This window comes from Podarcis bocagei, assembly GCF_964188305.1.
Source record: "Podarcis bocagei genome assembly, chromosome: Z".
Taxonomy (NCBI): Eukaryota; Metazoa; Chordata; class Lepidosauria; order Squamata; family Lacertidae; genus Podarcis; species Podarcis bocagei.
Genome location: NC_138140.1, coordinates 15,483,863 through 15,497,186, shown reverse-complemented (window position 1 = coordinate 15,497,186; position 13,324 = coordinate 15,483,863). Strand labels below are relative to the sequence as shown.

The 13,324-nt window shown below is 43.7% G+C and overlaps 1 protein-coding gene across 2 annotated transcripts in view; it reads right to left on the bottom strand.

The window, feature by feature from the left end:
* Positions 1 to 13,324, bottom strand: part of CCDC180 (coiled-coil domain containing 180) — a 59,976-nt gene that overhangs the window by 24,372 nt on the left and 22,280 nt on the right. The window contains exons 14-22 of one of the 2 annotated variants that reach the window (XM_081179178.1): positions 12,231 to 12,404; positions 10,598 to 10,713; positions 9,382 to 9,508; positions 8,481 to 8,520; positions 7,068 to 7,369; positions 4,921 to 5,138; positions 2,779 to 2,954; positions 1,563 to 1,743; positions 651 to 797 (exon numbers count right to left, since the gene is read on the bottom strand). In XM_081179178.1, the coding sequence (XP_081035304.1) occupies positions 651 to 797; positions 1,563 to 1,743; positions 2,779 to 2,954; positions 4,921 to 5,138; positions 7,068 to 7,369; positions 8,481 to 8,520; positions 9,382 to 9,508; positions 10,598 to 10,713; positions 12,231 to 12,404 (1,481 nt within the window). The remainder of the gene's footprint in view (positions 1 to 650; positions 798 to 1,562; positions 1,744 to 2,778; positions 2,955 to 4,920; positions 5,139 to 7,067; positions 7,370 to 8,480; positions 8,521 to 9,381; positions 9,509 to 10,597; positions 10,714 to 12,230; positions 12,405 to 13,324) is intronic. The other variant, XM_081179179.1, reaches the window with a different exon arrangement.

Genomic DNA, 13,324 nt, shown 5'->3' with positions numbered 1-13,324 from the left:
ACAATGAAAAATACCGGTTAAGGATGCTATGACTCTGGATGGCCTGAGTTTGGAAAAGGCCCTGTTTATGATTCCACCTGTATAGGAGGATCTTATAAAGACTTAGTGGAAGTTGCCTCTTTAGGGCAAGTAGGACACTACCTTGCCTACCCCAGTCTGCCTTCAGCTATCCCCCACCTGCCTGCTTTCTCACTTACAAGGGGTGGTGGCACCAGCTGCCAGCTTCCTTCTCCTCCTCAAGTCTCAGAATTGTCCCTTGTAGAACTCAGCAGGGGAAGGAGGAGGGGGACAGGAACGTGGCTTAATTTATGCACTTGTACAAAGCTAAGATAGGGAATTTATAGGCCTGGGGATTCCACTTTTGTGGGTTTCCCAGTGGTGGTTACCATGACTAAGTAAAGTTGCCTTAAACAACACAGTAGTGTTGATATCGGAGCGGCGCATCAGCGCCAAAATCTTGCAAGATTTCTCGAACTATGAGAGATCTTGTGAGATTTCTGTGAGATCTCATGAAATAAGCACCAATGCTGGTACCCATTCTCCGCTGGCAGTGGAAGTGGTGGGGCACCCACAGGGGCATTGCCTCGGGGGCTTCACCCCACCTCATGGAATCCACGACACTAGCCACTGCTGAACAGATCTTGGCATACCTGCATGCTTTAAGGAAGTCAGTGTTTGCGTCTCGCAGCTTCCCTAGTGCTTCTTCCAAGTACTGCCTGTAGCTCCGAAGGGAGAGCTGCATCACCTCCACGTGGTCAGTCAGCTCAGTGCGCATATTGTTGCTGAGACTCAACAGCCTGAGAAAGGAGATGGTGATATACCAACAAAGTTTTTTAAATTTATATTAAACAGCTTGACTGTAAGAAACAAATAAACCCTCAAAGTGGGTTACAAAAATGATAAAACAATAACATTGTAAATAAGAAGATTAATAACAATTTAAGGCTTTCAAAAAGTTACAATAACGACTGACTGAAAATTGATGTAAAACTTGCATCAACTTTCTCAGCATCTGGACAGGGTTGCCTAAACAAAAGTGTTATAGCAGGTGCTGAAAAGAATAGAATGAAGGTGCCTTTCCTGATGTTAACATGCAGGGAGTTCCAAAGTGTAGGGGCAACCACACTAAAAGTTCGAGTTCTTACAAATACAGAACAGGTATTATATGGCATCAGGGGCATTGTCAGTTCCACAGATTAAAGTGATTGAGTGGGTGTATGTGCTGCAACATTCAGCACTAACTGCAGCCTCCTGATCAAACTCAAGGGAAGCCCCACACAGAGTGCATGGCAGCAACCCAGTCTTGGAGTAACCAACACATAAACAACTGTGGCAAGGCTTCCCTGGTCCAGGAATGGCCATAGCTGTTGAACTAGTCACAGTTGGTAAAAGGCACTTCTAGCCACTGAGCCTCCAGTGAGAGACCTGGATCCAGAAGTACCACCAAAATCAAAAGCACTCAGGAAACCTGATGTTGTGATAAGGTAGCCCCTGCTCAACCAATTCCCTGGGACTGAAGAGGCATGGGGGAAAGCTGTGCGACCCCCTCTCCCCCAACTGACTTTTCTGCCCTGGTCTCCATCAGGAAGATGTTCTCCATGTCTTGGATCTTCCGCCGGAAAGTCTTGCTAACACGGTTCTGGTCTTCTCGGAGCTTGGAGAAGGCGGCTTTTTCTTTATTCAGGGCCTCCACCACACCACTGCAGTGTCGCACTAAGCGGTCATTGTGAAATCGCAGCTCCGCTGAGGGGGGGGGGAAGGAAAGGCGTGCAGGGGTGGGGTGAGAGAATGCTTTAGGTCCAAGCCAGTGGGAGTTGAAAGTAAGATAAATCTGGAAAGCCTTGCAATCCATATCCCCCCCCCCCGCAATGCCAAGGGGTGCCATTGCTCATACTGAACAAATTTCCAAAAACCCATCCTTGCCTTCGCTTTTTATAAATTCAGCCTCCACAAATTTGTCAACGTTTTGAATTTGATCCTCTGCCTACCAGTTGAGGCCAGGGTGACAATGGTCGGTGGAGGGCAGGGGGAATTTAACCTAACAGCTGGGCACAACCATATATAGCAAATCAGCCTATATTATTTGCAGAGACTCATTATTCCCCTCCTAGAACTACAGTTTATTTATTGCATTTCTGTCCCATCTTCTTCTCCAAGGAGCTTGAGTCCGTGTCCATGGTTCTCCTCCTCCCCAGTTCATCCTTACAATAACCCTGTGAGGTAGATGAGGCTGGGAGGCAGTGATTGGCCCAAGGCCACCCGGTGAGTTACATGACTGAGGTGAATCTGAGCCATGGTCTCCTGGGTCCTAGTCCTCTGTCTAGGGCAGGGGTAGGCAACCTAAGGCCCGGGGGCCGGATGCGGCCCAATTGCCTTCTAAATCTGGCCTGTGGATGGTCCAGGAATCAGCATGTTTTTACTTGAGTAGAATGTGTCCTTTTATTTAAAATGCATCTCTGGGTTATTTGTGGGGCATAAGAATTTGTTCATATTTTTTTTCCAAAATATAGTCCGGCCCACCACATGGTCTGAGGGATAGTGGACCAGCCCACGGCTGAAAAAAGTTGCTGACCCCTGGTCTAGGAAGTCCCCTCTTATGACTTTCAGCACCCTTAACAGCCCCCAGAATTCTTCTGGGGAATCCATGACTGTTTAAAGTGGTATTGTAGGGCTTCAAATGTATGGTGTGGATGTGGCCTTAGTGTTAGTGGGGAGTAGGTGGGCTAGCTGAAACAATTGTGTCACATTGGTAACAAGCAGCAGTGAAAACATTAATACCCATTCTGACATCGTAGACATCCTTCTCGATGCGCTCCCGCCTTGGCTCATGAAGGTGAGCACGCAGCTGCAGTTCAGCGCTGATCTCTTCTTTCTTGGAGTTCACAATGACCCAGGCCTTGGACAACGTCTCAGAATACCAGTTCTCCAGGTGTTCAAAAAACTGCAGCCGGATTCTGTGATGGGGAAAGAGAAGGAAGGGAAAAGTTGGGGCATCCTTCTGCTTACAGGAACAAATCTCTCTCTCATAAGTTCTCATCTCTACTTCATCAGTGTTCACTGTGTTGCATCACGCAATGTGGGTGAACCCCAGAGCTTCACAGGCTTCTGGCAACTCTGGCTATGCTTTGCTTCAGAATTTAAAAAGTAGAAACATGCTTTGCTCCAGGTTTATGGGAAGAACTGTCCATCCTTGGATTAGCTAAGCACCCTCCCTCCACATTTCTATGTATGAGCTTCTGTGCTAAGCATTTCTCTTGCTCAGAAGTGGTGAGTCAGAGATGTGATGGGAAGCTTTCTTTGTGGGTGGGCCATTTGTTACTTATATGAAAGGCCAATCATGGGGGTGGCAAATCCCAATGAAATATGGCTTGTATTTGTAACCTTTGGTTTGTACTCTTTCTGTATCGGGTCAGTTTGTTTTTGTAACATCTAATTCAATGTGTAGTCTTGAGAATGTATTTTATATAGTAATGGCTTTATGGGGGGAAATTTACTTTTAAATTTTTATTTCTTATTTCTTACTGGATTCTTATTTTAACTTCATAATAAAGTCTTGAAAATTTTTTTTGTGGGGGGGGGGGGAGAGAACAGCAACAATCCTTCCAAGACCACCATTGAAGGAGGTTGCAGGTTCAGAGGAATGAATACGTTCAAACTTCAATCATTCATTTCCCCCAATTATGCTAAAGATCCTTAGGATCAGATGCAATGGAATGTCCAGAGGGTAGTCCACAGCCAGAAGCCTATCTTGTTTTGATTTTTATGCTGAAAGATGCCTTGAACAATCTTCTTCTCGTTCTTGTTCTTCTTGAAAAAGGCATTTACCTGGAAGGCTATGTGCCTCTGTATTAATACCGTAAGATTGCTTAGATCATCTAGAGAAATTCTACCTGTGACATGGCACCCTGCAAAATATTGTAGGGTGATGACTCAGAAACTTTTTCTACTGTTGTTCCTATATTGGGAAAGGCTCTTCCCTCTGTCACACATGAAGCAGCAGCCATCAGTCACTTCAGATATCTTACAAAGACTTGTGTCTTTACTCAGGCATTCTCCCTGGCCTATAAATCAGACCCGGATTTATGTGTTTGAAATCTACGGGACATCTGTTTTCTGCACTTTTGTCCACACCAGTTTCTATATTGCTGTTTTTCAGGCTTTGGGCTGCATTTTTGTTTTTACTAACGTATTGTTTTTAAAATGTACTTATGCTCCGGCTTCCCTGAACTGAGACTCAAGGCTGCTCACAAAAGCTAAAAAAGACACAGATAAAACACACAGGAAGCTAAAAGCATATAGAAGATGATAGTAATTAAACTATAACAGAATTAAAAACTATAACAGATGCAAAAAAAATATTAAAATGCAAGTAGTAAAAACAATGTTGTGCTATTTAGAAGCCCTTTCCTTAAAAGCAGTAGGCTTCCAAAAGCCTGCTGGAACAAAACAGTCTTCACCCGCTGGTGGTAGGACAACAAGCGGCATGTAAATGTTTTTTAAGCGGCATGTAAATGTTTTTAATTAAAACATATAAATAAATGCCATTAAACTACAGCTTGATTGCATCTCACACAGGCTTCACCTACATAAATACAACTTTATGTACTCAACAAAAAAATTAGATAAATAAAAAGTGGATAAGGCAGCCTTGTTTGCCAGGGGTCTTTCCCTTCATAGAAAGAGTTTTAAGCCCTCTGCCTTGCTTACTAGGCTCTGGGAGGACCATGCAAGGGCTCTAGAAGCCCTTGCAAGATCCTGCAGGGCAGTCTGAGATCTTAGATGGCCCCAACCTCATTTCAGGGGTCGGGGTGGTTTTGGCTTTGTGTAATTTTGCTTTTATGCACAAACCACTGGAACATAACCCACACAGAAGATGGGATCGAGCTGTAAACTAAGAGAAGAGATTGAAGTTCTACTCACTGCCTTCTCACATCCGTAAAGAAACTCTCAGAGAGGTACACTTGCTCTAGGTAGGAGGGCAGCAAATTCACCTTCAGTTTCCCCACATAATATTTCTCAGATTTCTTGATTTTAAGCTTTGGTGAGTTCAGAACTGCCTTGTAAGTGTTTCCACTGGATGTAGTGAAGAACTCAGTGGTCATTTCCATCAGGCGTGACGGTGTCCTAGAGAGCCTCACCTGCGGATGAGGCAAAGGGAGAAACCATGACATTGGTTCCCAATTAAAAGCAACATTTAAGCCAGTGGATGGCATAAGGTAAGAATTGTTTGCAGGGAGGTTAGATGATGTTTCAGCAAATGAAGGGTTTCATCCCACACCTTTCCAGTGCAATTCTTCATTGTTTTTCTTATATCACAGTATGTCCAGTCTTGGGGGGGTACTGGACCTGCTGCACAAGACCTCTTAGGCTGTCTAGGTTTAAAGAGTATAACTTTCCCCCCAAAATCTTGCAATTTCCTAAGGATGCTGGGAATTGCAGCTCTCTGAGGGCTAAACTACAGTTCCCAGGATTCCTGGGACGCAGGAATCATGCACTGTAATATATGAAGAAACATTGCAGTGCATGTGATATTTTCGTTTAGAGAAAAGGCAAGGAAAACACTACATGATGCTTAAAACTGTGCATGGCAGTAGAATCTGATGCCCAGTTAAAATGTTAAAATGTACAAGAGAGGGTCCAAACTGTGTTGGAAACATGAAGAGATTGAGGGATCTTTCATACATATGTGCTGGCAGTGTAAATAACCCCAAAAATACTGGGAGATGGTTTACAATGAGCTCATCTCCCCCCCCCCATTTACATTTCCGAAGAAACCAGAAGCCTTTCTATTAGCAATACTTGATTATGAGCTCCCTGCAAGGCTATATAATATTTTTTTTAATGCTGCAGCACCAGCAAGAATAGTGTATGCTAAAAGTTGGGCGGGAAAAGAAACACCAACAAAAGAACAATGACTGCATAAATTGACAGAATATGCCAAACTTGCAAGCATGGCAGCCAAAATAAGGAATCAGGATGGAAAACAAATAAAGGGTGAATGGGAAATTTTTGGGGAGTATTTTAAAAAAAATGATACTAAAATGAAATTACAAGTAGGGGTGATTCTCTGAACAACAATTAAATACAAAGAAGAATTAGAAAGGAAAAAGTATGGTGGATTAATATATGGATATACAGCAATACCAGACATATTACAGACACCATGGAAGGCTAGGCTAGGAAGTCTATGTGGAAAGAATATTTGATGGTAACGTATGATATGTAAATAGAAAAATGCAAAATACTATGCTATGCACACACACACAAATAAATGTGCATTGCATGGAGAAAGTGGACAGAGAGATTTTTCTGCCTCTCTCATTACAACAGCACACATGGATATCCAACAAAGCTGAATGTTAGAAGATAACAGGAAAGGAAAGATAACAGATAAAAGGAAGTCCTTCTTCATGTAGCACATAGATAACCTATGGAACACACTTCCACAAGAGGTAAAGGTAAAGGGACCCCTGACCATTAGGTCCAGTCGTGGCTGACTCTGGGGTTGCGACACTCATCTCGCTTTATTGGCTGAGGGAGCTGGCGTACAGCTTCTGGGTCATGTGGCCAGCATGACTAAGCCGCTTCTGGCAAACCAGAGCAGCGCACGGAAACGCCGTTTACCTTCCCGCCGGAGCGGTACCTATTTATCTACTTGCACTTTGACGTGCTTTTGAACTGCTAGGTTGGCAAGAGCAGGGACGGAGCAACGGGAGCTCACCCCGTCGCGGGGATTTGAACTGCTGACCTTCTGATCGGCAAGTCCTAGGCTCTGTGATTTAACCCACAGCGCCACCCGCGTCCCACACAAGAGGTACTGATAGCCAATAACCTAGATAGCTTTAAAAGAAGATTGGACAAATTCGTGGAGGAGACGGCTATCAACGGCCTTTACTATGATGGCCATGCATGGCTTCTATGGTTGGAGGTAGAAATGCGTCTGAATACCAGTTGCTGGAAACCAAGGGAAGGGAGAGCACTCTTGTGCTCAGGTCTTGCTTCTACTCTGTCATTCTGTGTTTGTTAAAGTCATCCTGTTCCCCCACCCCAACCCGGTGGAAACTCACAAATGCTGGTGCTGTGGCATTTTCCACGTCACGGACCTCAACAGCCTCTTGCGTAGTAGAACTGCTCCCTTCATCAGATTTCTCCACATTGTCACTTTCCAGGATAAAACTGCCGTCTCTGGGGATGAGTGCTCCATCGCTTTCTGGAGCAGAGCTCTCTGAATCCCCTGCTACGGTAATTCTCGATTCCTCAGCTTCTGGGTTCACCTCCACCTGCTGTTCCTCTTTTTCTTCTTCTTCGCTTTTGTTCTCAGAGAAGCCCTCCTCAATTCTGTCCGACTCTTCAATGTCCTCCCCCATTTCTGCCCAAAGAGCATAAAATGAAATTATTGTGAACACAGGTGCCATCCAGTGCTCTGAAGAGGAAAAATTAAAGCAAGGGAGGTGGCCTCAACCCTAGGGAGCTTACAGTTAAAATTTCACAGTTGGGGAGGGAGACAGCAAAGGGAGGGGGCAGAAGGAGAGAGCAATGAGCTAATTGTGAGTGAATAAACTTAACATGCATTTAGACTGCACATGGAAGGCTGTAATTCCTTGCATTTTTAAGATTGTAAGCTTTGAGACAGAGGCCTTCCTTCCATTTGTCCCTCTATGAATTGCTAGGCATATGAATACTAAAACAAGAAGGAGGAGGAGGAGGAGGAGGAGGAACCCCTTTTTAGCCAGAGGGCCACATTCCCTTCTAGGTAAATTTCTGAGGGCCTTATGGCAGTGGAGGGTGGGGCCAGAGGCAAAAGTGGGCAGAACACTACAAATCACCATAGTGCTGATTTCTACACACACTCACCCACCCTCCCACAGCTCTCCTGCCTCTGTCCAGGCAAGCAAGAGGCAAAACCAGAGTTCAAGGACTTAGCCCAACTAGGCAAAAATATGCAAGGAGGGGGCAAAGCAGAGCTAGTAGACAGTGTGGCCTAGGGAGCCATATTTGACTTCTGGACCTGAAGTTCCCCACCCTTGAGTTGAGGAAAAGGAAAAGGAAAAAATAACACAAGGGTCACCTCCAGAGGGTTGGCAATGAGGGTGTTGGTGATATGTGTTCTTACTTTCCACACTGCCATCTCTTACAGGTTAAGTAGTCTCACTCAAGGGCAGCCTCCCCTTCCTGAAAATCTTGGAGGGAGATGGTGGGTTTTGAAGGAAGAGACCTTAGGGGTTGTTTAAACAAACTGGGATGAATATTTGTGGAAAAAGCAAAGGCCTTTACCATGGCCTGAAAAGTCAACAGACAAGGGGCCTGTTAGGTATGTGGTGGTGGGGAGTTCCAAAGGATAGGTACCGTAATACTGGAGGTTCAATGCTGACATCATGTGGAACAAAATGCCTGATTGGATGGTACTGATTCTCATGATTGTAAGAGGCAAAGTTGTGCTTTTTAAAATACTATATTACACTGTGGAGGATAGAAATTACCTTCCTCTTCACCCATATCCCCAGTTTGCTTGAATGGCTTCTGATTTTTTTAAAAAGAAAGCGGGAAAAGAAAAAATATCAAGAATTAAAAAGGATAATTCATTATTTTTCACAAATAATACTTAATGCATGACATCTACACAGCGCTCTTGGGTGCTCATTGCATGCCACTGACAGCATTTTATTTTGATCTCTACAAGAACCCTTACAGGTAGGTCAACACAGGTTTGGAAGGCTGAGTCTGAGAGAGAGAAAATGCATTCAGATGGCATGTTCCCAATCCCCCAAACCATGTTCAGGGGCTTTTAACACACTGGAATCCATGCTATGCTCTTCATCAGCTTTGTGTATGTGTGTGGGGTTGCCATTTCCTTGGGGATCAACTCCACTCCTTTTTCACACACTGTTACTCTACCTCTTCTGAGTCAGGTGACAAGTGGCTGCTCAAGAGGACTAGGAATGTCACAAATGCAACTGGGCCCTGAAGGAACACATTCACAGTCCATCAATTTAACTGAGTTCAAAGAAAGAAAAGACAGTCCCCACTCCTTTAACGGGTATCTTCATGAAGCTCACTAGGTGACCTTGGGTCAGCCACTCGCTCCCAGCATAACCTACCTCACAGGGTCATTGGGAGGAGAAAATGGGAAGGGGGAAAATTATGTACTGCCACCTTGAGCTCCTTGGGAAGAAAGGTAATAATGTAATAAATAAAACAAATGAAAACAGCAAATAAATAAATTACTAACTGTACCCTTTTATTCCCATTTTGTTTGCTAGATGAACTGAGCAAGAAGTCAATTTCAGTGTAGGGAAGGGGAACATGTGCAAGGATGCAGCACCTGCCTGCACCTACTTAAGTTACAAAAGTGTCAAATTCAAAGTCTTGTTTTCTACATACCCCTTTGTAGACTTCCCACACATTAAAATACCGGCTGACAGAGGTGCTGTAAGAATTCAGGCTGCGTAAAATACAGTCTGGATAAGCGGATAATTTAGTCAAGAGATCTTGTTGGAAGGTTGCATATCTGTAAACAAAGAAAGAAACCAAAACTTTTTAATTATTTTTACTTATTGCATTACTTGTCCACCTTTTTCTCTAAGGAGCTCAAGGTGACATACATGGTTCTCCCCCTTCCTCATTTAATCCCCACAACAACCCTGTGAGGTAGGTTAGGCTGGGAGGCAGCAGCTAGCCCAGGGTCACTCAGTGAGCTTCAGGGTTGAGTGCGGAATTTGAACCCTGGTGTCTCCCAGGACCTATTTAACAATTTTGCCACAGATATTATCTGATTGTGCAAGAATTCATCAAATATGTGCAATGTAGGATTAGAGGTTGACATCAGAGGCCGCTGCAGTAGAAGTCAACATTCGATAACAACAGACACCGTGTACAACTGCCAGAATCTGTCGGCATCCCAACTTGCAGCAATGAATATTCAAACATCTATGACAGATGACTTACAACTAAATTGAGTAAACATTGTGCGAACTTCATTCATTCAACCAGAACCACTGAATCAAGAATGTTGGTTTTGGATTTTGAATTTTAATGGCAATTCTTGACATCAAAATCTTCTTTAACTGGAGAGAGTGGGGACAGAACTAACGACTTGCTGTATACAAAGCATGTGTCCTGCTACTGCATCTCCTCAATGTGGGTGTAGACTTGGCATGTGTAACTGGCAAGCCAGCATGCCCAACAACTGTCAGGGATGATGGGTTTTATAGTCCCAAACATCTGGCCGAGAAGGCTGCTCTAAAGCTTTGAAACATGCAGCCTATGGTAGCTCACCAGACTAGGCATCTGCCCTGAAAAGTCCCAGCTCACATCCTAGAATTCCAGTGAAGACTCAGTCTCAGTCCATTCACTGTTTTTTGCATCAGAGAGCACATTGTTCTTATTGGTTGACAGGCACACCTAGGGCAGCATTTGCAGAGTTTTCTTTTAAAGCAAGTTTATAGTCCCTATAGTTGTGGAGATAAGCTTCGAAACATGCAGTGAGAAGAACACAGCAGCTTGTTTGTCATTTCACAGGATTTATATACATACTGTAATCTATCTCTAGCCCAAAGCATTTGTGCTTCCTCTGCCACCTGCACTGCTTGAAACATACCCAGCTCGAATGAAGTCCAAAACAGCATAAACCTTCTCCAGCTGGGCCTTCAGTTTTTCATCAGAACTTTGGGTCCTCAGTTTGTCCACGGTCACATCCAGATTAATTTCCCTTAGCTGGCCCCATATGGAAGGAAGCAGTCGGCATTAGAATGGTTAATGCTGAAAGGCTTAATTACTTGGGACAGGGCAGATAAACCAGCTAAAACTTGAAGTGATTCAGGCTGGAGTTTATTTCCACTGCTGCTCCAAGCTACTTTGGGACTGGTGTGTTCAGAGGGTATAAAAATTAAAACAGTTATAAGGCAGCTTTACAGTGAGCAGCAGGTTGAGTTTTCTAAAATCGTAAGTTATTTCACACATATTTCAATTTCTAAAAGAATCTACCTAAGCTGACAATCTGCCAATATACAGTTGCCGTTGTTTTAATAAGGCAACCAGTCAAATGATTAAAAAGCATACTGATATTCAGGGAAACATTCAGGAATTGGTCAAGAGGTGCTAAAGAAATTTTTAAAATATATTAAGTCAGCATTTTTGTGATACTGTTCCCAAAATTTGTTTTTGCTTTTGTTTATTCATTGTCTGAAATTATTAGACTGTGATATAAAAATGTATTTAGGATACTGACTGTAAGCTAGTTTGGGAAAACTTTTGTTCTGAAACTTAAAGTAAATTTAAAAAACAGAAGAGAATACAGTGCTACAAACAATAACTATGTAGTTTAGTTAAGCTTATTTAAGAGAAAAGGGGGTCACTATGCAGTTTACTTTAGAGAAAAGCTGAAAAAGCAGAGACATGATAGAGATGCACATAATTATGTATAGTTTGGAAAAAATGGATACGGAGAGGTCTTTTCTCCCTCTTTCATAATGCTAGAACCCAGGGCTGTCTGTCCAATGAGGGCAACTTTTGGAAGAGTCATGGCAGGTAAAAGGAAGGACTTCTTCACACAGCACACAGTTAAACTATGGGATTCACTTCCACAGGAGGCAGTGAGGGCCACCAACTAGGATGGCTTCAAAAGATGACTGGACAAATTCAAGGAGGAGGTTAAGGATATCGGTGGCAACTAGTCATGATGGCTGTCAAAGGCAGTATGGCTCTTGAATACTACCAGCTGGGAATCACAAGTAGGGAGAGTGCTCTGCTCATGTCCTGAGTACGGGTTTCCCATTGGGGCTACTATGAGAAGAGGATGCTGGACTATGATGGGCCAGAAAGGGTCTTCTTATGCTCTTATGTTACCGGAGTCAAAGTGGTGCCATAGATATAGAGTGTCAGGCTAGGACCGGGAGACCAGGGTTCAAATCCCCTACTCAGTCCCCGAGCTCACTGGGTAAGAACAGGATACTGGACTAGGTGGACCTTTGGCCTGATCCAGCAGAGCTCTCTTGATGTTCTTGCTTTTCTCAATAGACTAAGCCAAAGCAAAATCACGTGAAAATAAAAATTGCAGATTAAATTGTGCAAATAAATTTTGCAAATGCACATGGCTGATTCAAGATGCAAGAGTTCATGCAGATTTGCCAACAACCTTTCTTCTTTCTGTCCCCACCAAGATCTCTGATATGGCCTACCACATTGTATTCTCTGTCCTCCCATCCCTCACTAAACCAGACCCCTACTCTGACCTTGTTTAGATTTTCGTGCTTGTTTCGGCATTCATTCATTTTACTGTGAAGCTCGGTTTCATGATGAACAAGGTTGCATTTGTGGGCATCAAAGAGAGTGAGAGCATCCTGGAAGTACTGGTAGACATTCCTGCAGTTGATTTCTGTGTGCTTAACCAACTGTTCTAGGTGGTCCTGGAGAGAAATCAAACGGAAAGAATTTGTGATTTAGGATTTTTGTTAGCAGATGCAATCAGCATTTAGCTGAGGATGGGTAGGGCCCAATTTAAATCAGTGAGGACCAATCTTATTCACAACCTCCTCCTCAGGGCTGTCTTAAGCATATCCGGCGCTGTGGTGCAAAGATCCCTCTGGCGTGCCCCCCCCCCCACGTTTCCTAGAGTTGTTGACCTTTTTTTTGGGAGCTGACACCACACTTACACGTTATCTCTAACAAGCCCTTAGAACAAAATAAAATGAAAAGGCAGAAGAAAATCTAATGAAGTCCTCAATCCCAAAGCAACACTCATTCAAGACTCAGCAGTTCTTCTAATTCATCCTTTCTTTAAATAAACTAATAAAGACACAGACAATGAAGTTCCCAGCCAATTTGTGTTTAAGTACAAAGCCGACGTTTTCAAATATTGTGGGATGGGTGTAAAGCAGTGACATCCTGAACCTAAAAAGAACCCAAAACTTGGGTCACAAAGGCTGCAACTCTAACTGCACTCACCTGAGAGTAAGCCCTGCTGAATCTAATAGGACCTTACTTCTGAGTAGACAGTAGGACTGCAGCAAGAAACACAGTTGGGAACTAGGGCTTTCTGTTTTAAGACTCAACCAGAGGAAAATGTAATACTGGAGATTAGGGAGAAAGGAATATGAATAGATTGGGGGGAGAGGGCTGACGAGAGACCAAAAACCACAGACAAGGCACACTTTCTGGGGAGCAAGTCTCACACACAGTTGCTTGGGGCGAGGACTGCAGAGGGACCATAGTTGGGTTGTGTGTGTGTGTTTCTCAGAAAAACGTAGAATTGGAAGGCACCCTGCAGGTCATCTAGCCCAACCCCCTGCAATGCTTTTTAGCTTGCATTGATCTCAAAAACCTTCAG